At 33.0% G+C, this 26,849-nt stretch overlaps 1 protein-coding gene across 3 annotated transcripts in view; it reads right to left on the bottom strand.

Moving 5' to 3' along the window:
• Nucleotides 1-4,240: 4,240 nt before the first annotated feature.
• Nucleotides 4,241-26,849, bottom strand: part of LOC105324995 (large neutral amino acids transporter small subunit 1) — a 97,913-nt gene continuing 75,304 nt past the window's right edge. For all 3 annotated transcript variants that reach the window (XM_034445883.2, XM_034445885.2, XM_066076334.1), the window contains 4 exons: nt 22,099-22,195; nt 13,832-13,981; nt 4,590-4,764; nt 4,241-4,420 (listed from right to left, as the gene is read on the bottom strand). In XM_034445883.2, the coding sequence (XP_034301774.1) occupies nt 4,344-4,420; nt 4,590-4,764; nt 13,832-13,981; nt 22,099-22,195 (499 nt within the window). In that variant the 3' untranslated portion in view covers nt 4,241-4,343. The remainder of the gene's footprint in view (nt 4,421-4,589; nt 4,765-13,831; nt 13,982-22,098; nt 22,196-26,849) is intronic.

Genomic DNA, 26,849 nt, shown 5'->3' with positions numbered 1-26,849 from the left:
AACAGAGGGGAAAATGCGCTTAATCAGAAAGAGCACAATTTAATTTAAAAATCATACACATCATACATGTACCTACTTATCTCCCTCAACGAAAATAATGTCTTTTTAAAATGAATAGACTCGAGAAAGTGCTAGGCATTTTATCGAAACTCATTGAATTAATCACCATTGCGACCCAACGATTGCTCAGAGATCATACCGAATTACCAATTGAATGACGTTGTTAATGCGTCTGATTTGATCATTTTCGCAGGTAAACAATCAACTGCCTATTTACGAAGTATGTTCCATGTTTGATTTCTTGCGTAAAAATTCCAAATACCAGAATACTGAATACAGGCTATCGTCCCCCAGCAAAATGAAACGAAAATCAAATCAAGCTATATCACAGGAGTCTGCGATTTTATTAATTTGTTGTAAATAAATGAGAAACAGGTAAAATCCTACCAGTGAACATCGCGAGCGTAGCGAGCGAAGTGACAGGATGGCAACGAGTTTTCTAGATTTTCTTTATTTCGCTATTCAACTGACATTAAACACCAGACATCAACTCCTTGGTGTTATTTTATCAATTCCTTGCATTTATTTCCCTAAAATTATCCCTCAGTCATTTTATTTCCATTTCTGCTAATCTCGATCTTAAACAGCGGCCATTAACAATTTCGTGTGACGTCAAACTCACTGGACTAGTTAACATTCAATTGGTTCTTTTCTCATGCGTTTTAACATGATATGGTGTTTAATGTCGGTTGTATAGCGAAATAAAGAAAATCTAGAAAAAAAAATTCGTTGCCATCCTATTGCTATGCTCGCGAAGCTCACTGGTAGAATTTTGCCTGTTTCTCAATTATTTACAACAAAATGTTAAAGTCGCCGACTCCAGTGGCTAAATCACGGCCCCAAGTGAAAATGACAACGCGTTGAAATATTTAACCTCAATTGAATTCATAATCGTCACCAATAAATCCTCCATGTTTCATAGATAATATTCGCACGTGAACACTTACACAACAACCATATTGATCTTCGTAAAATTGACAACATACGTCCAAAATGGCTGCTTCAATCAAAGAACCTCGTTTCCGAGATACGGTGCTGTCTCTATCGTACAAAATTGCCAGTCTACGCAATATGGAATAACGAACGCTTTATTAGTATTTTCGTAATTATAGCTCAAATTTGGAACATAATTAGCTCTTGATTTTTGCAATTTATAGTTTCCTTTCCATAAGGATGATTTATGCTAAATTATGTTAAGATTAACTCAGTAGTTCTCGAGAACTTGCATTTTTTTTTAGTAAAGTCTCGAGGTTTTCTCCGCTTTAAATACAGTCTGGCGTATTATTTTAGCAATTAATATTGCAGTCTACGCAATATGGAATAACGAACGCTTTATTAGTATTTTCGTAATTATAGCTCAAATTTGGAACATAATTAGCTCTTGATTTTTGCAATTTATAGTTTCCTTTCCATAAGGATGATTTATGCTAAATTATGTTAAGATTAACTCAGTAGTTCTCGAGAACTTGCATTTATTTTTAGTAAAGTCTCGAGGTTTTCTCCGCTGGCGTATTATTTTAGCAATTAATATTCACCTTCATATAAGGATGCTTTATGCCAAATTTTGTTGAATTTAGCCATGGGGTTTTAGAGAAGTTCAAAATGTAAAAAGTTTACAGACGGACGGACTGACAGACAACGGGTGATCAGAAAAGCTCACTTGAGCTTTTCGCTCAGGTGAGCTAAAAACCTTAAGCTGTACTTGGTGTTTTTACAATTCAATTCTGTTATGTTACGTTAAAATGCGCTAACAATTACACGTAACACAAGATTTCCTAGTTTACAATACAGTTTATTATTTGTTATTTAAAAAATATTACAATAAAAGTCAACTATGAGGTTACCTAGAACCAAAAAAGACAATTCCTTACATCATGGAAACAAAATTTCGTCAGTGCACTGAAGGAGATTCGGATTTCTTTGTATCGATACAATTTTTATTCGCAATAAAAGATCGCCAATTTATATGCTTAATGCTACAGATACTTGTATTATGCACGTTTCAAGTGGCACCATACAACCTTAATTTGGAGAACATATACTAGTATGACAACTTGAGAAAAATGAGATCATTTACCTTGGTAAAATGTTCACAAAGCTGTTGAATTATCTTGTAATGAACACGATATTAAGTATCATTTTAATTTTTTCCACACTCGTTTTATCAATTTGCAACACGTTTATCATTTAAGTTCTAGTTTTACTTTTAAATTATTCATGCCTAAAGATTTCAGCTTTGAAATATTCAGAAAATTACTATTTTTAATGATTCGTAAACAAAAAAAATTATTGTAAAACATACATCAGTACATTACATTGGATTAATATATTATCCATGAAATCAGGGGGCGGAAAATTCTGTCATTTTTCAAAATCTATAAGTGTCAAATAAACTAAAGGAAAATGGTACAATTAGATTGCATTTTCTCTCACTTGTCTGTAATGGGACAAATCTGTTGAAACCAGCATAAAATAAGTTATAACAATGACTATCGCACTGAATTATATATCATGAAATATCAATACTTTCGATTCAAACTAAAAGATTTTTACAAATTAATAAAATACGTTTTTACATGTATTACTAGAAAAATGATCACACATTGGTGCCACATCATATCTTTCAAAGATGTACCGTATTTGAAATAATTATCCAAAATATACACAAATCGGACATGACAAATAAAACTGCAAAGACAGCAGAATCATATTTGAAAATTTTCGAATGAGCTTTAGATTATAGAGTAGTTAGTTAACCCTCTTGAAAATTGACAATATAAATGCATTCACTTTCAGTTGATAGAGTATATTTTGTACAGTACCGGTAATGAAAATATTTTGAATATGCATGTAATTGCTTCGATAGTCATGCATAGGCATGTAGTTTGAAGACAAGCAAAACAGTTGATCTCAAGATATTGGTCAGAAAACATCAGCCTCTCTTGAAGGGCCATTGAATATTCTCTAAAGTGAATCGGCTGTCATTTTTTCGACAAACCTTGCGTTTAATGAAACGCATTCTGTTGAATGAAATACCAGCGTTCAAAGGAGCATGATTATGTTTTCACATCTAAACAACAGCTCTTTTTAGATATTGTAAAACTTGTAAAATTTTTCTCATATTTCTAGATTTAACTATGCATAATACAAAATATGAAATCTCATAATAGAAAAATCATATTCTAAGTTCTCTAAAGGTTATCTATATTGGGAGAATCATCAGCATTCATTTTTATGTTCCAAGTTGTATTTTCTCAAATTGAATGGGTTTTTTTCAGTTAAGGGGGATGTGCAGCCATCTTGTACATTTGTTCTACCTGAAACTGACTAACACTGTTGCCAAGAGATATAAAAACTTTAAATATAAGATTATGCATGTTGTTTTTTATGTAAATTATGCATACAAGAACAGGACAATGCCTTTTAATCACATAACAGCTAGCTACAACCATTTGTTGGGAAAATGTTTGAATCTTGCACATTTATATTGTAACTTTGCCTCAAAATAGGGTGCAGTAATATTGAAGTTTAAGTGAATTGGAAAACTGGTGTTTCACTGAGCTTTGAGAGTTGCAGGCGATTGAAAATGCAGTATTCTGAAAACTGCTTTTTAACTGGTAGGTATAAAACTGGTCAGATGAAGACACAAGAAAAATAAATGCACAATCAATGGTATTTCAATGAAAACTGGAAAATCAATGAAAGTTCAATGGAAAAAAGTCAGTTCTTTTCTCTAAGGGTATTTGATTTACTACTAGTGACAATCATTTTAACAATATTTAGAATCTAAAATAGATAAGGAATAATATGCATGAAATTCATTATGCATACCTTATTCATTGGTTCACTCCTGGGAATTATCTTTCCCCTTGAGGGGTTCCCCTAGATATGAATTCAAAAATGTGAAAAGAACACAGATGCCGGACAACAGGTGGTTGAGGATTTTTTTTTTTTTTTTGGCAAAAGGGAGTGGGGGTGGTAGTTCCCTATAACAGCAACATTTTTAATTTCTGTGCTTAAAGTCTTAAAATCCAATTGTTAAATGAAACAATTACAAATACATGTAATATAAACAAGTAAGATAATGAAAATTAGCAACTAAAGCAGTGACAATTCTTATAAAAACAAATCCTTAAAATAAAACATAGAACACAACACACACACACGCACACACACAAAAGAAATAAAGAATGTTTTATTTACTGAGAAATCTTTCCACCAACAAAATAGTTATTCTAATTTCATTTTGTAGAATTGATGTATATTTCTTTCTGGTTATGATATTATTCCCAATCCACCTCATCAGCATTATCTGGGGGTATTACAATCAGAAGCTTCTGTATTAAAATGTTGAAGGAGTCTGAAAAAAAACGTGACAAAATATCCTTTAAAATTTCAGCAAAACTGTTTTCTGTACATGTAACTATTGATCGAATAATATTAAATATACCTAGAATAAAACTGATTTCTTTGATTCTCCAAAGAGATACTGAACATAAATACAATTTGACACACACATATATACTCACTTATCTTATCTGTTATTTCTTTTGGTTTTTGTTTCCAAGTTCCAATAAAATACAGGAAAAGTCCGATAGCAACCAAGCCAAGTGCCATAAAGCTCTCCTTTGGTTTTTGATAGAATGTCAAGATTACAATTCCTAAACTGATCAAAAACAGTGAGATAGGAAGAGCAATGTGTACCTAAAATATAACAGTAACATGTTCACATAGACATTCAAGGCATCCAACAAAAAATTGTCAGCTATAAAATGTACATCTGCAATACATCAATCAGCAAATGAAATCAGAGCTTTCCTATTAGGACTATAACCCCAAAAAGTTCATTTTAAAAGGGTCTTGTAAATTTTTCTTCTAAAGGCAACTTGAAAATCATAAGATGATGTGACATTTATAAATTAAAGACCCAAACATTTTAGAATTGTTAATTAAATCTAAATTCAAAGCTCCTTTTAAGTCAAGATCTAAGTAAATGATTCCTGAGTGTCTTTCAGTGCTAGAATCATTATGACATCATAGCTGATTTAAAAAAAAACAAAACAAAAAAAACCATTGAACTTTTAACTATTTTACAACAATTGATAAACAAGTTATACATCTTATATTGATATCTCTCGTTCACACAAATGTTAGCGTGAGGGGGTCATTGGTGTGGGATGAAGCCAGACTACCCTGAGAGAACCCATGTGTCCAAGCGGGTGACCGCCATACCCTATCAAATACAACCACCGTCTATTAAGGGGATCAAACTCGGGTCCCAGTGATGAGAAACAAGTGCATTGTCAACTACGCTACTTGGACACCTCTAACTGATTTGACACCACAACTAATTTGAATCAGATGAATCTTGTTCCAGTACTTTACGGCTCAAAAGGAATTTTGTATAAAAGAAACAATTTTTTGACATTCTATATCAAATCATGGGAAAAGTAATTTCGATACCTATATTAAATTTGACATTACTTTAAAGAGGCGGTCAAGAGTTTGTTTAATTCTGTGTTTGGACAGACTGTAGGCATTCTAGATACAGTAAAACAGGCTTAAAACGAAGTGCCAGGGATGGATGATTTTACTTCGTTATAAGTGTACTGTATTTTTCTGACGATTAGACACTATTTTTTTTCTCTATAGTAGAGCAGACTTATCATCCAGATCGACTTGTCTAAGGCTTGAGGTCGGAAAATTGTCAAAAAAGCATTAAAAATCTTGGTTTTAATCATCTATAGTTGGTTGTGCGTTTGGAAATTACCTTGTTGAATTCCTTGTTCATCTTTATTATCGTCTTCACTCATTTGTAAACACTAGTGTACATAATAATAACGGGTATCCATAGATCACTAGTAGGAAGATAACATTTCACAGTAAAATTGAAACCAAATTTAAATGGAACGAATTATTGCAGTAAGTCCGGGGAATGTTTATAATTTTATTATTTTATTAGTAAAGAGTTGTTAATGGAAAGTATAAATAAGAAATATTTATGGTCAAATTCAATCTTAAACTACGTAATCGGCAGTATCAATACAATTGTTTAAACAGTAGGCTGACACCAGTTGTGCCAATATTCATGCCCTAAGGCTGAGATCCATACCACAACTCACAGCCTTATAAGCATAATCAGAACCTTTCTCATCTTTATATTAACTGTAGCGTTTTTGTTTTAAATATTCTTGTTTCATAAATAATTATTGTTCTAGGAAATTTGCTTTATATTTGAGCCCTATCAATGGGAGCCCTAATATTTGTGCTCTAATTATGGTTCCCTAATTATAGTGCCCAGATAGTGCAGCAGGCCCTGATACTGCAGCCTACTGCCCTAGTGCCCTAATGGTGTAGCAGGCGTTGGTACCGAAGACTGCTGCCGTAATGCCCTAACATCGTTTGGTGTCTGGGCAACGTATAGAAGGGGAGAGAGAGAATGTGAAAGGAGAACCAGAAGGAAGAGAGCCAGGAATAAGAGAGAGAGAGAGAGCAGGACGAATTGCCATATGATGTATATTTACAACTTGTTCTGATTCGAAAGAAACTTGTGTTCGTCTTCAATAGATTTATTAAGATCTACTGGTTCTCAAAATACAGCACAGAACCGACAAAATTGTGTGACACTGGAACAAGGAGATCCCTTAGCATTGAGCCTTAAGAGAAAAATGTTGCAATTGGTGGCAGCGGTGGGATTCCAAGAAATTATTCTTCGTGTTATAGAGAACAAGACGACAGAGTTTGAAACAGAATGGAGACACCCATCATAAGAAGGAGAATAACACTTAAGAAGGTGGGACAGTATTTTGACAGACCATATCATTTGAATGACTCTGGGATAGAGCTCAATACCGAGAGTGAGTGTAGAACAAGTTGGCAGCCTACAAGTCTAGTAACGGCAGAAAGTCCTAATTTTCAGGAGCTCGGGCAAAACTCGCAGGGCCTTTCTGTTTAACACACATACATTCAAAAGCCAAGTCTAAAGAGAATCCTACTTATTTGGGTACTCTTTGCCTTGATAGGTTGCTCTCCGATAGTCATGACCTGGATCTACTTCCCAGAGAATAAGATTGTGCAGAAATCCCAAGAAAATGCACTAACTTCTCTGGTATCCGTAGCAAGTGCAATGTTATTTGTTATTGAAATCAGAGTTGTCTGGAAGTATGGAGGACCAAGTCTGCTAAATACAAACAACAAAGGGGGAAATTCTTTTATACCTACTGATACACCCTTCAATGGTTGTAGTGCACCTAATGTCCCTATTGGTACCTATCAGGAACCTAAACTCTCTTGGCAATGTGGAGGCACCAATCCTTAAACTTGGGTAATCAGACTCCTCGCAGAATAGGGTATAATTTTGAATTCCCCATGGCTGACGAAACACCCATGAATACTCCAATAACAACCAACATTCTCAGGGGCACATTATGATTTGTGGGATGATATCCTGCAATACTTTAAATATTGCAGAGTTAAACTCATGGCAACCCAAGAAAGCCCACACACAGAGCGTTGCATTGCTTAGTACTTTGCGAGGGAAGCTTGGAGTTACGCATATGGATTGCTGTAAAGAAAGATTATGAGCAACTGAAGGAAAAACTGAATCAAAGGTTTGGATATTCTGCCATGAAAGAGAGATACCTTGCAGATGCCAAACTTAAGAGGAGACTACCTGGTGAGTCATTGCGAGACTTTGGACAGGCTATCAAAGATATATACCGAAGGGCCTATTGCGGAAACCCAGATATTGTTGATGCTAAGGTCAAGATCTAGTAAATGATTCCAGAGTGTATTTTTGACGCTAGAACTATTATGACGTCATAATTGATTTAAAGAATCTTTTTCCCGTACTTTACTTTAAAGGAGTTATGTAGAAAATTTAACAATTTCTTGTCATTCTATATTAAATCATGGGAAAAGTAATCCCAATACCTATATTCAATTTGACATCATTTTAAAGAAGAGGCCAAGAGCTTGTTTGATTCCTTTTATGGAGAGACTGTAGACATTCTAGATATATTTTATTAGTCAAAAATTGACAAAACTCTGAAATTTGTTCCTCAATTCCTTCATATTTCATTGAAATTAACAGTTTAAAACATGATTTTTCATTGTGTTTACCAAATATTTTAGCCCTGGTACACCCTATCAAACAAAGCTATTGTTATGAAGCATCATTGAAAGAATTTATATCTTAAATTTTATGAACCTGTAGGCACCTTTCATTTACTAGATCTTGACCTTAAGTCATTCTTAGATAAGTGTGGACAATCTGAGGAATTCCGACTTGCAGTAAAATGGACCAGACCTAGGACTTTTCAAGAGGCAATTCTTAGCGCTATGCAAAAATGTTTAAGAATAGGAGAAAAGGAACTGTATAAAGAGAATAAACCAGGTTACAGACCTGTGTTCGAGGTTGATGATAGGGAAAAGAGGAGTAATAGAGCAGCTGCGGATACTGCCAAACATCCAAGCACGGGTGACATGTACAACAATATCAATACAAACTGGATAAACCCAAGTGCCTTTCAACATGCTGGACCAAGGAGAAGGGGACCCACTTACAGCCCAAGGTACCATAGCGAAAGAGGAAAGTTTCAACCTTAAGGCCCAGGTCTTGAGACCAAAATAATTGTGTTGAAAAGAGGACTGAAAAGAAAGATTTAAACTAGATATAACTGATGCCAAAGGCCAACCATCAGTCAACTATAATTGGCCTAAAAAAAGAAAAGTCTGGAAGACCATAATAGAAAAAGGAGACGGAAATAGAGAAAACTTAAGGAAGGTCGGAGTAATAATGTTAAGGAAGATATTGTCAGTGACAAAGCTCACACTGAGATTCAACAGAGTTTAGGACACAACAAAACCAAAGGAATGCATAGTATGAAGGTACGGGGAATGCTTGAGGGGAAACCTGTTGAATGGAAGATAGATACAGGAGCAAAGCGAACAATCGAGCAATGGAGAAACCTTCAGAAGCATCTTAGATAAACCTCAGCTAAAGCCTGTTAGTACGATGTATGTTGTCGCTGATGGAAGAAAACTAGACTGTGCTGGTGAAGCTATCATGGTATTAACCTTTGGAGAAATAGTTTACGAGCATCCAGTCATACAGTACCCGCAACGTTATTTTATACAATCCTATCCTATCGTATCGTGTATCAATCCTATCGTATCGTGCGTGTATACTGTTCTAACATGCGTTAATCCTATCGTATCGTGCATGTATACTGTTCTATCGTGCGTTAATGCTATCCTATCGCGCGTTAATCCTATCAGGTTTATCGTTCAATTTTAACAGTTTTTCTGTTTATCCTATCGTGTTAATCGTTTTTCGTGCCTTTTCATAAGCAAGTAAATTAATATATTAATTTCAAAGCTGCAATTCGCTCAGTGCGCCGTATACGAAAATTTATTGAACAAGAATGAAAATCCTTTCCAGCATTCTATTATGATACTAATTTCTTAATTTGTTAGATCAAAATTAACCAATATTGCATGTAAATCATATCTGTAAGCATTAAAAATGAAAACTTAATGTAAACTATCGAAGTTCTTAGGAACAAGGTATCATATTTACCTGTATATCGAATATATTAAATCATATGCGAGTGTATACTTGCGTAAACATTAACTTTTATGCAATATAATGTGTGTTTTATGCAACATGTTTTACAGAAATAAAAGTATTTATGATATAACTTATATTCAATTAAAACCAGAGTTGAACCCGTTTTTTTCTGTGTGATAGTTGAATTTGGGCTGAAATGTTCTCGACAATCGGCTAGGGTGTGTGGTAATGAAAACAATGTTAGCAAATCGTATGCAGAATGTGAAATATTTATTTAACTTGTATGTAATATAATTCGTTTTTAATGAAGAGTTTGATTTTTATAATTGAACCCGCTATTTTCCGTGTAATTTGATCTCGGGCTGAAATATTCGAGGCGATCGGCTAGGGTGTTCGATATTGAAAACAATGATAACAATTCAGAAGATTTATTGATTATTTAAGCTCATAATTTTAGTGAAAATAATTAACTGGTCATTTTTATACATTCTATATATAATGCAGCAATGATTAACAACTCGGCAATTGTTACTAAATAGAATTTCCACGTAAATCTTTATTTGTACGTGTCCTTTCTCAAATTCCGCCATTAACAAGATTATTTGTGTAAATCGTTTAAAGCGATTTTACATTTATCATGAACATCGTTTATTCTTTTCTATCGTGTATCAATCCTATCTTATCGTGCGTGTATACTGTTCTATCGTGCATTAATCCTATCCTATCATGCATGTATACTGTTCTATCGTGCGTTAATGCTATCCTATCGTGCGTGAATCCTATCCTATCGTTTATCTTGTAAAATATAACGTTGCGGGTAATGTAGTAGGAGGTATCAACAATAACCTGATATCATGAAATTCAGATGCAGTTGGGATCATGATGAATTTAGCTTCCTATTAAATTAAAGAAGGTAAGACCCCACTGGTAGCAGGAGAAGGTGCAGGACCTGCATGTGTTGATTCTTTAGAAACAACCCTGTCCCAGCAGGTTGCGAATCCTAGTTCCTTCTGGACTAGTAGGGTGCAACAAAAACCCTAGAAATCTTCTTTGGAATTTTATATTTTTCTTCAATTCACATAATACAGTGTATTAATTGTATTGCAGATTTATACCTACACAGTGTATAAGCAACATACATATAATATTAACCAGGTACATGTACCAGCCTGCTTTATTTGATTGTGTACTTCTTTTTTTAATAATTATTTTTTAAACATTTTCTCTTACTGATTATTAGAAATTAATGCACTGTTGACAACTTATGCAATTTATTGCGTTTTGTATTGATAAAATTTTACAATTTAAATTTAAACTCATTGTTATACTGTAAACGTATTATATTTGGCGTGTACAAAATTTTGCGGAAATTGGTTTTGAACAAGTTGGCGTCGATTTGAATTAGCATATTCTTGAATGTGACTATTCTCATACATACATGCATGGCATTTAGCGATGTTCTTGATTTAACGGAAGTCGCATTCCGCCAAAACCGCTAAATAGAATTCACAGCCAAATGTAGTATATTTACATTAATTATGTATTATGTATAATTAAAATACTTTCAAAACTTTTCTATTTTTATTCATTTTAATAAGATTGAGAAACAGACTATCAAGAGTTGTCTCAGTTGCAGAAAACAATGAATGCTCCCTAGGGTTCATGACCCTGAATATTGAGTAGGCTGTGAGGTATGTATACAGCGTGTTCACTCCCTGTGTATATACAGGGTACCGTTATAAGGTTGATTATAGTTCATTGATTAATTTTGTGGCCTATTCATCCATTGTTGTTAAATAAGCATTTTAAAGAAACGTATATGTCGTAAATTGTCTATATCGAGTCGTAAAAATGATAAATCTATTTCTAACAGTGTCTACGTAAAGCAATAATGTGTAACTGCATAACTGGATACAAAGTAAATAAGTTTCATCTAATCATATTAATTGCTAATCTTTCTGCACTCGAGATCCCCCTTAGAAGTCCAACACAAGACAGGTGGGTTTATTCGGTGTGTTCCCCTAATGGCCACTCGCCAATTAGGGCCCTCTATGGGGCACAGGAATTCCTATATTTACCTGGATTGTACAAGAGTTGATTATTTATTACTACCTTTGTCATATGTTGGATTTATTTTATTTCATCGAACAAGTTAAAAGGAATAGACATAAAGGGGCACAGGTGAAATTTACCTGTAAAATTAACCTGTGTTCACATTGATTCCTATAATCAGTGAAAATATTGTGAATTCATTAAAAAAATGAATGTATATTTCTATAAATTTATTTATTAGCTATTATTAAAAGCATAATTACAAAAGGCAGTTTTTGGTCATTTTTTAAATTCAACAAGCATTGTTTAACAACATTTTGTTTTAGTACCTTTATCAGATAGTCTTTTAAAATTGAAAATGTTCTAGTCCAATTTATAGTTTATAATAGGCCTATATATTTTATGATTTTTGTTACTTTGTTTTAAAATACATGAATCAGAATAACCGTTCTTGTTCAACACCTCCACTTCATCCCAAACCGACCAACAAATATAAATCAAGTATGTGGAAATTTATGAAAAATGTAACATATTATAAATAAGTTGCATTAATATAAACTTTACCATTGAAATGTTGTCCCATTTTGGTCAATATCTATTAATGACAAGTGTCTACTGGTTAATTGAATTTAAGATATAAATTTTTACAAAGCTGCTTCATAATAATAGTTTTGTTTCATTAATTAAGTGTATCACGCTTATTTTTTTGCTAAACACATGCAGTGAAAAATAATGTTTTGAACTTTCATTAATCATTACGCAAGCTCTTTAATACCTCCTTTCAAAATTTTATCAAATTAAATATAGGTAATTCCAACGATTTAGCATAAAATATCAAGAAATTTCTTCTTTTTCAATATAAAAACCATAAAGACATTACCAACAGAAAAAGATACTTCAATGGAGATCTAAGTCATTTACTACATCTTGATCTTAAAACTGCATTCCTGGAATAATCTGCTCTTTGTCAAGAAATATCCAACTCTGTAGAAGTTTTAATAATCTTGAGAAAAATAATCTGTAACATTTACTTTCAAAAGGTTAAACATTTACGTAATTTTACATATGTATAGAAAAAATATTAACCAGTCAGTTTTTTCCCTTACAAAAAAAAATTCTTCAACAATAGTTTTGACCTTATAAACTGTCCTGAAATACCCCGAACATTGATTACGCGCTGAGTCAACAGGTGGCTGCTTATGTAATGGTGAATACACTGGCAATGGTCAGAGTGGATAATTATTTCAATCCATGGAAATAAAATATTTCAGAAAAAGTTTACACTCATACAACTTGCATAATACGTGATATCGGGATTGTATACAATGCAAGCCACTTTATAGATGTTACCAGTATTTGAAAATATGATGCATAATTAGTATAAAGCCTAATTGTTTAAATGTTAATCATTGATAATAATTGGTAGCAATATTGCGGACATCCAGTGCATCATAAACTGATAATGTTACTTGCAGTTTGATACGCCAATTTGAAGCAATAAGATAAATGTATCGTCTGAATCGATGAATGTAGGAATTTGTTAACATATATGGACTAAAAATGAGCAATTTGAATGGTCATCCGCGTCGAAGATTCGTCTGAAAAATACCTTAATTCGTTATATCTGTCAAGTTTACAACATGTTATAAAGTCACATGGAAAATCAATTCTCTGTAAGCATCAATTATAATTATAAGCGTGTTCGGTATAACCGTGTTTTGCTGTATATTTTATTCGTCAAAATTTACAAAACTCCAATATTTGTTGCTCATTTCCTTTATATTTTCGTAGAAAATGACAGTTACATGATTTTTCATAGTGTTTACCAAACATTTAAGCCCCAATACACCACATCAAACAAAGCTAATGGTATGAAGCACCATTGAAACAGTTTATATCTTGAATTTCATACACTTGTAAGCACCTTTCATTTACTAGATCTTGACCTTAAGGAGACTGGATCAACAACAAATTCACCATCAGATCTACATGAACCTTAATATTTTATGGTTATGGATATGACTTTTTAAAGCCAGAAACTATCATTAGTAAAGAAAAATAAATAATATTATTAATAAGCTTTAAAAATGAATGTTTTCCTATATAAAACATAATAAACTCTCCTTCTTAATTAATATGCACTCTTACCCTGATAGGTCTTGGAATAGAAGGCTCCTTGTACCTGAGATACACCTGGCCTGCAAACACCATAGTAAGAACTGATGCAAATCCAAATCCCTCCATTTCAATAAGGAAAAATATGTCTTTGGAAGACACATACAACATGGTCAGTAATAACTGTAAGAAAATTATATTTTATTAAAAAGAGCCATGGTACTGATTTGAGCAAAACATTTTTAAATTTTAATTTTTTCCATTTTAAATGGTAAAGTTGCTGAACCAAATTTTGAATGTCAGTTATTGAGTTAAAGATAACTCAAACTGCCATAATGAGACTAATACCCCTGCAAACCTTATTTCACATGCATTGGGGCAATTATTTTCTATTGATTAGAAAATGGATTTTTAAGGTTTTCCGTTCCATATGAAAGACCTTACAGTGATTATATTTTTTATTAAGGTCTTCTATTTCCAAAGGATAGGTGGACTATCGTTTGAAGTTGTGCACCATGCAGTTGTTTAACGCTAATGGCGCCATTCATTGGAGTTCGCTATGGCACGATTGGGACAAATTTTTAATCAAAATTTTAATGCGTTTTGATCTGTATCTATTTAACAATTATTGATATATAAAACAAAAGTGGTGGAGAAACAAAAGCTCTTTCCTACGAAATCAAGAACAAGAGGCCCATGGGGCCACATCGCTCACCTGAGCAACAATGGGCGTTCAAAAGATATTGTGCCGTATGGTCCCTCGGTAGAATAACAAAAAATAAATATTGTAAAGTATTCGAATTTTACACTTATTTTTGCATACACGTAATCTTTGACATTGTACCTTCATGAAATACTATTTTTTACCAGAATAAGAAAATCCTACGCAAGATATAAATCTAAACATTTGGTAGGGGTACACTGTTAAGTTGTTAACTTCCAATTCCCTATATTTTCGTTCTGCCCCCCCCCCCCCCCCCCCCCACTTTGTAAAGCGATCAAAATATATGAGAGCATATAGGTACGTTTTTTTCATCAACTGCTTAATAGTTATTGTTTTTTATTTTAAAAATCCTACATGTATAGATGTGAAGAAGAAAATTGTACCTCAATGTGCTCAATTCCTCAAATTAAAAACATTCAAAAATTTTATTTGTCTTCTCCATTATAATTAAATGACTGTTATTTACTTCGCGTACAAACCAGGACAATTTTCTGCTGTGATATTTTCTTAGGAATAGCGATAATTACTTTATCCCCGCAGCAGAAATGTATCAGAACTATGGAAACTGTTTAAAAGATGTCGTTTTTATTTACTCGTGTCTGAAAAACTATCAAAATTGATGTAGATTTCACATTATTTATTGTATAAAGAGGGGGCCCCAGAGAGTAGGTATATACAGAATATTATTCTTTTATTTTGTTTGTACAAGTATTTAATATACTCTAATTCATATAGAATTTCTAATGTTCAACCAAAATTTCAGCGTCAATCGTAGAATTATAAGCAAGATACAGAGTTCACAGTTCGCCTAGGTGTGAGTCATATTTTGTTCACATGAGTTTATTACATTCAGCTTAAGATTTTTAACTTGGTATTTCCTATTCAGCATTTAAAATGGAAAAAAAGAATGGCCTAAGATTTTCAATTCTTTTATTCACTCAAGACCAGTTCACTGGTATTTGAGGTTCAAAATCAGTTTATTATTAACAAATGTACACAAACACAGTCAAGGATCACATGTACAGTAGGAGTATATAACTAGAGGTACTGTGAGCAAGCTCACAATTGATACCCCCCGCTAAGAAAAAATCATAACTCATGTTTTTTTTCTATTATAGAAATATTGGATGAATCTATTTCATTGTCCATTTTCTATAAATAACAACTGCTCTATTTTTTAAAACTGTTAATGCTTATATGAGTACACAAACCAATTTGTATTCTTTAAATTCCATTTTAGTTCAAGTTAACTGTTAACACATGAGGACATTTGCATCCTTATGTTTACAAACATGACTCGAATCAAACAAAATTGTCAAGCAGCCACTTAATATAAACATTTTGAATTATTGGTATACTGAGACCGATTTTTTTTTTTTAACAATGACCTTGAACTTCCTCAATTGACCTTTGGTCAAGGTCATGACACACTCTCAGGTTATAAGCATTCTAGATGTGAATTAAGAACTTCCAATACTTGTCCATTAGAAAGATATGGACTGGACACGAGTTTTACACTTTTCTGCAAGTGACCTTGGCCTTGCCCAAATGACCTTGGGTGAAGGTCATGACCAACCCTTAGCTCATAAGCAATCTTTGTGTGAACTGAGAACTTCCACCAATGTTTCTCAAGAAAGATATGGACCAGATAAGAACTTTGCATTTTATCTGCCATTGACCTTGACCTTGTCCAAATGACCTTGGGTCAAGGTCATGACACACCCTTAGGTCATAAGCAATCTTTGTGTGAAGTAAGAACTTCCAATGTTTCTCCATTAAAAAGATATGGACCAGACACGAATTTTGCACTTTTTCTGTCAGTGACCTTGCCTTTGCCCGAATGACCTTGGGTTAAGGTCATGACACACCCTAAAGTCATAAGCCATCTTTGTGTGAATTAAAATCTTCCAATGTTTCTCCATAAGTAAAATATGGACCGGACACGAATTTTGCACTTTTTCTGTTGGTGACCTTGACCTTGTCCGAATGACCTTGGTTCAAGGTCATGACACACCCTTAGGTCATAAGCAATCTTTGTGTGAAGTAAGAACTTCTAGTGTTTCTCCATAAGAAAGATATGGACCGGACACGAATTTTGCACTTTTTCTACCAGTGACCTTCACCTTGCCCGAATGACCTTGGTTCAAGGTCATGACACACCCTTAGGTCATAAGCAATCTTTGTGTGAAGTAAGAACTTCTAATGTTTCTCCATAAGAAAGATATGGACCGGACACGAATTTTGCACTTTTTCTGCCAGTGACCTTCACCTTGCCCGAATGACCTTGGTTAAAGGTCATGACACACCCTTATGTCATAAGCAATCTTTGTGTGAAGTAAGAACTTCTAATGTTTCTCCATAAGAAAGATATGGACCGGACACGAATCGAACAGACAGACGGACAGACGGACGGACGGACGGACGGACGGACGGACGGACGGACGGACGGACGGACGGACAAGGTGATTCCTATATACCCCCCCAAACTTCGTTTGCGGGGGGTATAATAATGACGAAAAAAGGTTAAGTTTACAATACAATAAGTTGTTAAAGTTGGTTTCTGGAAGAACAGACTTTGAAATTTTTCTCAATAAATATTGACAAATTTTTTACTTTTTTAATCTTTAGTTTTTAAGATCTGTGTACAAACATAGAATTGTGAGCAAATCTCTGTATCTTGCTTATAATTCAAAGCTTAACTCTGCAGTATTTAGTTGTTTTATGCCAGTGGCACTATAATTATTGAAGCTCGCCTAGGCATGAAAATTGGGTACAAATTTTTAATCAAAATTTTTATGTTTCGAACTGGATCGATATCTTTTTAATAATTGATATTTTGTTTATCAAAAATACATATATATAAAAATGGTGGAAAATTAACAGTTTTTTTCCTACAAAATTAAAAATAATGGGCTGGTCCCTTAAACTAGGGTCCAAGAGATTCGTTAAGTCTATTACAAATAAATTCAATCAAAATTTTGTAATGCATTATAGAAGCAAAGTTGTCAATCATAACAATATCCAATGTCTGTCCCCATAAAGGATTTACAGAGCTGTCCCTTAAAATATTCAATCTCCTGTATCTCAAAAATAAACAACAATTCTAACTAGAACTTTTTTTGTCTTCAACAAAAAGTAAGGGATTTTCGACGTCTCCTTTTATGTCTTAAAATGTCAGGAAAAATCATATCTAATTTTTTCTAGAATTCCTCATCCTCTTTGTATAATATCAGTTGACTAAATAAGAATTTAAGAGTAATGCAATGTCAAAGAAAGATAACTCCAGATCTTTATAAGAAGATATACTGTTTAGGTGGAACGGGACAGTTTATTTGATACATTTCATTGTAGCTAGATGATATGTGTGTCTTCGGAACTCTGTAACTAGAATTTCCTCAGTTCCCATTCAGCACAAATACCTTTATTTCACTCTTTATGAGGCCAATCACCAATCTCTGAAGAAAATTACTAGTCAAAACCTGTAAAATTTTCTACATACTGGTTTTTATGAGATTTTGACCCTTTCATATTTTGCTAATTTTTCATGATTTTCAGCTTTTTAGACCTCCCCCAGCCAATTCCCTGCAAAGGGTTGACCTTCCGTACCATGTGCATGTTGCACCATTACATGTCAGAAACTTAACTGTGTATAGTTTACGATGTCCCATCCATCTACTTTTTGTGCTATTTACCCTCCCGTCTGTAACTTGCAATTTCACTGTGTAAAGTCAACACAACAGTCATAGCCGCAGGTTTCGCATTTTACTTCTGATTCTCATGTACCTAACATATGGGGCCTACATATTGCATATTAATTTCAACAAGAGACATCCCTCTAACTAATGATAATCATTAAAAATCATTTCATGAATTTTAGCAACACTCATAAACCTTCAAGTATAGCAATTCTCAATTTGACAAAAATATTGACGGGTACTTTATCCAACATTGTCCCTTGCTACCTTTAACTTACACTAACATTGTCTGAAAAGTCATCTTGTCTTAAACTTGCAAAGCGTATGTTATTCTGAGAAAAAGTATACCTCATTTTGCCAATTCCATTGAGGATTAAGAAAAATATGGCCATGTAAGTATTAACACCGATTCAAAGGGAGCGATCTCCATAAATAAAGCATCTTTACCTAATCTTTTAGAGGTCAATTGTTGTTCAACCTCCCTAAATAAGAAACCTTATTCAATACTATACATACATATACATGATATTATCATGGCAAAAGCATCACATCACTTAGAAATGCCCTTACATGTATACCCTCCCCCCATCTTTTGATTTTAATAAGAAGCATTAGTTTAAACACTTTAACCTAATATTATGAAACTTACGAAAGAAGGGGTGGCTTTTTGAATTCTTTCCATACAGTGAAACTTCTCAAAACCGGCACCCCTGAAAACCTGCACCCCCTCAATATCGGCCAATTTAAGCTCTCTCTTTATTTCTTATATATAAACCCTTAGAAAACCGGCACCCCCTGAATACCGGACACCGGCCGTTTTTTCTCGGGCGATCTTTAACAAACGTGTGAAATGTACCCTCACAAAAGCGGCATATATACACTACGGCCAACGCGGTTTGCTTATTTACCGCGAGTCCTCGTGGTGTGAAATTGATCGCGGTTTAGCACAGGTAACTCAGGTAAAACCACGCATCCTCGCGGTACAGCTTCTCACCTTGGCCACACCGTCGCGGTACTGTGAAACCAGTCCCAGGTGAAAACTATTCTTGTTTTTTAACGCGAGTTACCTCCCCCAATTTCTTCTCATATGGGAAATATGATTGAGATAATTAATGAATATTAATTCATATTCCTTTATTTTATAAAAGGAGTTGACTGTTACAATTTATTATTATTTAATAAAAAGTGGGAGAAATAAAAGGAGGGTGTAATAATGCTAATACAGAATTTTGTATACTATTTTGTATACTCTATGGCGTTACATATAAATTAATCTTGGCACATTCATCGCTGACAATTCTTGGTTATCAATGAATTTGATTGATAATTATATACCCGGTAATAAACACTTCACCAAAATATCTTATATCGCCTCGAGAAAGTAATACTAATTATAGCGTTTCATTTACAATCTTTCATATTTAAATCTTACCTTTAAAACATACCTTACACTTGGTCATTTCTCTTAAATAGATTTAAAGAATTCGTTTAATGAATAACAAAATACATGTAGATATATAAAATGTTTTAAAGTGCACTCGCTCATCACCGCTGCGACACGAGTTCTATCCCCGTGATCGACATTAGTTGAATAGATATGCTGGTTGCCTGCTTGGACACGTGGGTTTTCTCTGAGCACTCCGGCTTTCTCCCATATCGATGACCCCCTCGCGCTAACATCCGTGCCAACGAAAGATATTGATATAAGTTATATAACTTGTTTATCAAACGTTTAAAAAAAAAGGTCCAATCAGTTTACGAAAATGCTAATGTTAAAATCGTGTGTATTTAAAAATTGACTTTCCTATCCGATCTACCAAAAGTATGATGTTCAGTGGGTCGCCCAATATTTGTGTTTGTTCAAAACCCCAGATTTAAAAATATGAATGTTCATTTATTCTGGGGTATCCATCACATGTTAAAATTTTGCAGTGTCAGTTGACCAACAGAGGAAGGTGAATTGCATAACATTACCTATACAGTATGTGTATATAGAATTTTGGTGGTTGCCGTCAGGGTGTGACTTGGGGTCCGCTAAATAGAACTATATAGTCCGTTCTTTCAAACGGCAAAATTTTCTTGATAGAATGATTTAATTTCAAAGAAATGAAAATTGTTTTTCAATTTAAATTTAAGGAAATTATTCTGCGTATTCGTAACACAGTATTTACAAAATACATCCATAAAATTACCTTTTAATGATATACTTTATACTCAATTGAAATACAATTAACGAACAGACTATAATCAGGGTTAATCAGGAATGGAGAGAGTAATTGAGAACACAGCTAAAGTAAATTTTATATACACATCTAGTATTTGTATTTTTAAAAAAGTAAAAATGTGATTGTTTGAATGAATGTAAGTTTTGAATCATTATGGGAATCATATGAACAAAGATGTGTGTTTTGTGCATTAGTAAAAAGAAACTCTTTACGCGATATGTGGTATGTTATTTATTCCTCTAGCCTTGTTAAAATTAAGAAAGTTTTAATTTTCAATTTTCTTAGAATTTTATATATTTTGATTTTGGAGAGAGAGAGAGAGAGAGAGAGATGTCTCAACCTTCGATAAGATTTCTCATGGCACGTGGTCAGAGCACGGGTGCTGTCACAGACAGGAAGTGTTATGTAATAGTTATACACACCCGTAAACACAGGGATAACTTTTATTTATTAAAATCAACATCACATTTTTTAGTTCAACCATACTTGCATTTGTTGTAAAGAGTAAAACAAAATAACAAGAGGCCCATGGACACATCGTTCACCTGAGCAACAATAGCTCTATGTGGATGTTCAAAGATATTGTGTCAAATGGCCCCCTCAGTAGAATAATAAAAAATAAATATCTGAATTTTACACTTATTTTTGCATATACTTATTCTTAGACATATGTTACTTTATGGAATACCATCTTATCGAAATTAAGCTATTTAAGATATATAACTTTAGTTTTGGTAGGGGTACACTTTTAACTTCTAATCTGCTTTGTTTTAATCCCCCCAACTTTATAAGGCATATGAGAGCATACACATATAAGTACATTTTTTTCTCAACTTTCGTACTTATAAGGAGCTATTCTAATTAATGTATTGACAGGCATATCACTCTATTGTACTAAGGCCCACCCATTATTTTCATCTTTATTCAAAACACAAAATGGCTACAAACCAAGATAATTTTTCTCTTTTTGGGGCGAACCCCCCCCCCCCCCCCCCCCCCCCAGTTTCTCTTAGAGAGGTGTTTATCTTCATCTTTATCTTTCCTCATCATCAAGGACTAAAACAAAGTACTGCCATGTAAAAATAAAACAACTTTCTTTTCTAAATGGTAATGTCTTATCAAAATGGCCTGAGAATAAAGACGAGCATGCGCTGTAGTTCTGTTAAGGTTTGGAGAGTGTTTAAAATTTGACTCAGCAGTGGTTAAGTAACAAATTCCTGAACAAGTAGCCAACTTAACCTCTATCAGGATGCAAAGGAGATTTCCTAAAAAAGAACATCTATTTAATTCAATATTGCCAATTAAGTGACAATTTATCATGTAGTTTTCAAGATGAAGTTAAAATCATGAATTTCATAATTTAAACAGAACTTCATGAAAATCAGAATCATGCAAGTAGTTTTCTCAGATATATATGGAAGTAAAGAAGATTTTCTAAGATTTAATACATTTACACTATATGGCAACATAAAAATATATAAACTGTTAAAAATGCAAAATTGTTAACAGATGACACACACTGCACGGTGACGGACAAAGACCAATTGCGAGTGGCTCTGGTGACCATAAATCTCACTTGTTCAATGGAACCAAAATACTATATCCACAGAAATACATCACCTTTGAAATAAATATGTATACAGCAAATGTACTTACAATAACTAGCAGAGATGGTGATGGTGTCATCCTTTTCATATCGATCATTGACATAAATGTAGGGAATTGTTTGTTTTGGGCTCCGACAAAAAATAATCTACAAAGTAATGAATTAAAAATCATAATCTTAAAAGATAACAAACTTAATTAATCCTGAGATAATATAGCAATAAGGCCAGCATTGTTTTATTTTTAGGTTTACGAACAACAAAATGATAAAATTCCATAGGAGGAGAAAATTTAAAAAAAAAAAATCACTTTTGACCTACAATTTTTTTTAGGTTTATGAACCACAAAATTGTAAAGTTCTGTTAAAGGAAAAAAAATTTCGACATCATCTTAATTCTAATATTATTAAATGAATTGCAAATTCATGATTGTGGTATATAACTGCATCAAGTGTAGCATGAAGACGTGCAGCATGTGAAAAAGTACTTAATCTGTGAAACATCTCACTGTACAATAATTACAACAATTAAGTACAGTAGATTATTAGACATACAACTTTGATTACATGTAGCAATGTTCATTTGTCATTTTATTGGGATCAAGTCATTTATCATTATAAGAATCTCTAGTTATAGTTGTATCATATAAACATTTTATGTAAAAATAGTTTTCCAATTTATTTGTTAAGGGTAATCTTTGTTAATACTTCTGAAACAAAATTTCATATAAAATGGTTGAAATAAGGAATGCTATATATAAATTTATAGTCAGAGGTGTTTAAATTATGGACATGCATCATCATTAGACAATGTTGCTTTAGAATATGTTAACCGTCTCTCAATAAATGATATCAGGATTTCATTTTATTCTGCATTTTGTATGCTCAAGTGACCGGTTCCTTTCCACTTGCAACAACAACATGCATTAATTACACATCAGTCTGACAAGATAATTCGATTATTTTGAGTTGTTGATCACGGCATTTTCAATCCCTGCAAACAAATTTCAGACTAAACCATGCCATAACAAACACAAACCTCAGTTCAATATATTTTTTCGCGCCATATTTGACAGGAAGTCATAAGATCCCGATATGAAATCCCCCTCCCGAACAAAGTTTATATCAGGTCAAAAATTTGCTGTGGGAAAAAAAAAATTCCTTTAAATTTGTAATTTTATTTTTTTTCTAAAAACTTGGAAAACCAAGCGAAGGGTTTGTAAACCTAAAAATAAAACAAGAGATGTTTGTGAAACACTTAAGCCCCCCTCCCTTGGAAACATCCATAAAGAAAATGAGCATAAACTGCAAATAACTGGAATTTTTCTAAGTCCAAGGAATATAACTCTGTCAAAAATTGCTCTATCATACCCTACATCAAAATTGACCTAGATATTATTTAAATAAACCTGTATACCAAATTTCATATCAATATGTGCACCATATGCGAAGAAAATGAGCAGAAACTGCAAATAACTCGAATTTTTCTATGTTCAAGGGCCACAACTCTGTTGAAAATTGCTCGTTCCAACCCAATATCGAATGAGACCTAAATATTATCATGATTAACCTGTCTACAAAATTTCATTCCAATATGTTCATTCTCTGCGAAGAAAATGAGCAAAAACTGAAAATAACTGGAATTTTTCTACGTCCAAGGGCCATAACTCTATAGAAAATTGCTCGATTGTACCTAATATCAAACTTGACCTAGATATTATCATGATAAACCTCTATACCAAATTTCATTTCGATATGTTCATCATCTGCGAAGAAAATGAGTGGAAACTGCAAATAACTGGAAGTTTTCTAAGTCTAAGGACCATAACTTTGTCGAAAATTGCTCGATCGTACCCAATATTAAACTTGACCTAGATATTATCATGATAAACCTGTCTACAAAATTTCATTCCAATAAGTTCATCTTCTGCGAAGAAAATGAGCGGAAACTGTAAATAACTGGAATTTTTCTACGTCCAAGGTCCATAACTCTGTCGAAAATTGCTCGATCATACCCAATATCGAACTTGACCTAGATATTATCATGATAAACCTGTATACCACATTTCATTTCAATATGTACATCCTCTGCGAAGAAAATGAACGGAAACTGTTGGTGGACTGACTAACTGAAAGACCGACAGACAGCAGCGAAGAAATATGCCATCCCTTCTTCGAAGGGGGCATAAAAATGTTGGCCTAATTAACAAATTATAAAATATTTTACTCTTTGCATGTATTATCTGATCGAATTTTGATTGCATCATTTTAGGGATGTTTACAATATTTCATATGACATAGACTTTTTAAAATATAAACAGTGGACCCTCATTCATCTGGATCCTTTCATTTCCAACTAATACATTAACCAAAATTTGAACATCAGTTTTCAAGTTATAAGGGAAATAGGAAACCTGGTTCTTTGTAATGAAACATAGGCATATGCCTTGTTTTTGTTTAAATTCGTCAAATTTACTGGTAAAAGTTTCACTTTAAGCAGATTTTTTCATTTGCTATGAATACAAATAAACATTTTATATTGTTTGTCACTTTAAGTTTTAATTAAGGTATTCGATATATAATGAAGGGGTATTGAACATTTTGAATTATTTTAATCTAGTTAAATATGTATTGCTAGATTACAATGAAAGTGAAATGAACCAAATTCACATGACTGACAACATATAAGAAGCCGGTCATTTTGCACCTTATAATTTTTTTAAAGAGTTATTTCCCCTTGATGAAAAAAAGAAAATTTCAATTTCGTCAAAATATCTGAGGTAAATAATTAATTTTTTTTCATATATAATAAAAAGAAAGTTTATGTATGTATTAACCAAGAGAGTTTAACGATTTTTAAGTTACTTTTTACAATATCTTAATAAAACATACGTTGCCCATAGACTTCAATGCAAAATTCAATTTGAGAATCTTTAAATTAATTCTATGTGGCCTCATAGGCAATCTTTATGTCAAATTGTAAATTCTAATCATTCCATTTATACAAGATATGACAAAGACAGGAATTAAGCATTATCAAACAATGACCTTGAACTTACACAACTGCCTCTGGGTAAAGTTCATGACATATGCACAGGTCATAATTGAATGTAATTAGTTGGATTAGAATCAAAATTTTGAAAATTCCTTTTGTGGAGTATTTTATTTGATAACACCTTCAAAATGATGTCATGATTAAGAATATCGGACCATTCATTTATTAGGTACAAAATGTGGTTATTATACATCAAATACCTTAAACCTGATATTTTCTTTTCAGCATTTTGTAGGGAAACAAAACATGACACAAGCTTTTTTTAGTACATAAGGAATTTTTAGCTTAATATCTCAGTAACTGGATGACTGACATTAAAACTTTAGTTGACCATTGGAAATGCTTCAATAAAGAAACATAGAAACAAGTGAAAAGCTGCCAATGTTAAACAGCATGCAAGCCAGATTATCTTTTATGTGAACTTCATCCATAATCAATTTGTCAATCCTGAATTGATAATCACTACCTATTCAGACAAATGAAGTACCCTATCTGCAATATTCTGCTGGAACAATTGATCTGCAAAACATCTACTCCCTATCTTCAGAACTGTAGGATTTATCCATACAATAGGCGTATCCTACAAGCAATATTCTATAAAAGAGACTTAGTTAAACAGCTGGTATTTTTTTCATAAATTACCATAATGTATCGTGTATAATACGCACTCGTGTATAATACGCACCCTTGATTGATGAATACAATTGAATGGAAATGTTTCACATGACATGTAAAAAAGTTTTTATAGTCAATGTATTGACAGGCATATCACTGTATTTTACTAAGATCCACCCATTATTTTCATATTTATTCAAAAGTAACAAATGGCTACTAACAAGGATGATTTTACCCTGTAATATTTTCTTAGGAATAGTGATAATGCCTTTATCCCTGTAACAAAATGTGTCAGACCTATGGAAACTGTTTTAACAGTGTCGTTTTTATTTACTTGTGTCTAAAAAACTATCAAAGTTAATGTGGAATTCATATAATTCTGAATCATCGTATAAAGAGGGGGCCCCAGAAAGTAGTTACAGCATATCATTTTTTGTTTAAGTATTTAACGTTTAGCGAGACATTTCTAATGTATGATCAATCAAAATTTCAGCATCAATCATAGAATTTTAAGCAAGATACAGAGCACACAATTTTGCTAGATTTTTAACTTGGTATTTCCTATTCAGCATCTTAAATGTAAACCAAAAAATGGCCTCATATCTGTGTACAAAGCTCATTATCTTCCTTATAATTTGAAGCTTCACACTCAAATATGGTTAGTAAATAGAAATTGTAAACAAACAGGAGAGACATGCAGTAAAACAAAGAGCACAATTTATTTTTCAAAATGAATCATATATATACCTAGTATATATTTCCGTCACCGATATTAAACAGATTAAACTGAATAAACTCTAGAAAATGCTGAGCATCTCAACAAAACACATTCATTTGCATTAATCAACCATTACGCAAGAGATCATGATCATACCGAGTTTTTCTAGTGAGATATTCCAAGGGTTTATGGGGAGCAGAGTGGACCGTAAACCCTTGGTTAGTGAATAGGGGTACCCTATACACACAATATTAATGCAAAAAAAAAGAAAAAGATTGAAGTTCAACAGCTGGTTAATTTTTGCACCAATATTCGTAGGCAGTGATTTTGAAGGATTTTGAGAAAATCAGTTTTAAGGATACATAAACTCCTGGCCAATGATCCTACCAATACAGTGTTAATTATGTAATGTACTT

The sequence above is a fragment of the Magallana gigas genome, chromosome 2, assembly GCF_963853765.1.
Source record: "Magallana gigas chromosome 2, xbMagGiga1.1, whole genome shotgun sequence".
NCBI classification, from domain to species: Eukaryota; Metazoa; Mollusca; class Bivalvia; order Ostreida; family Ostreidae; genus Magallana; species Magallana gigas.
The sequence above is the reverse complement of the archived record's forward strand: the minus strand, read 5'-3'. Positions and strand labels throughout refer to the sequence as shown.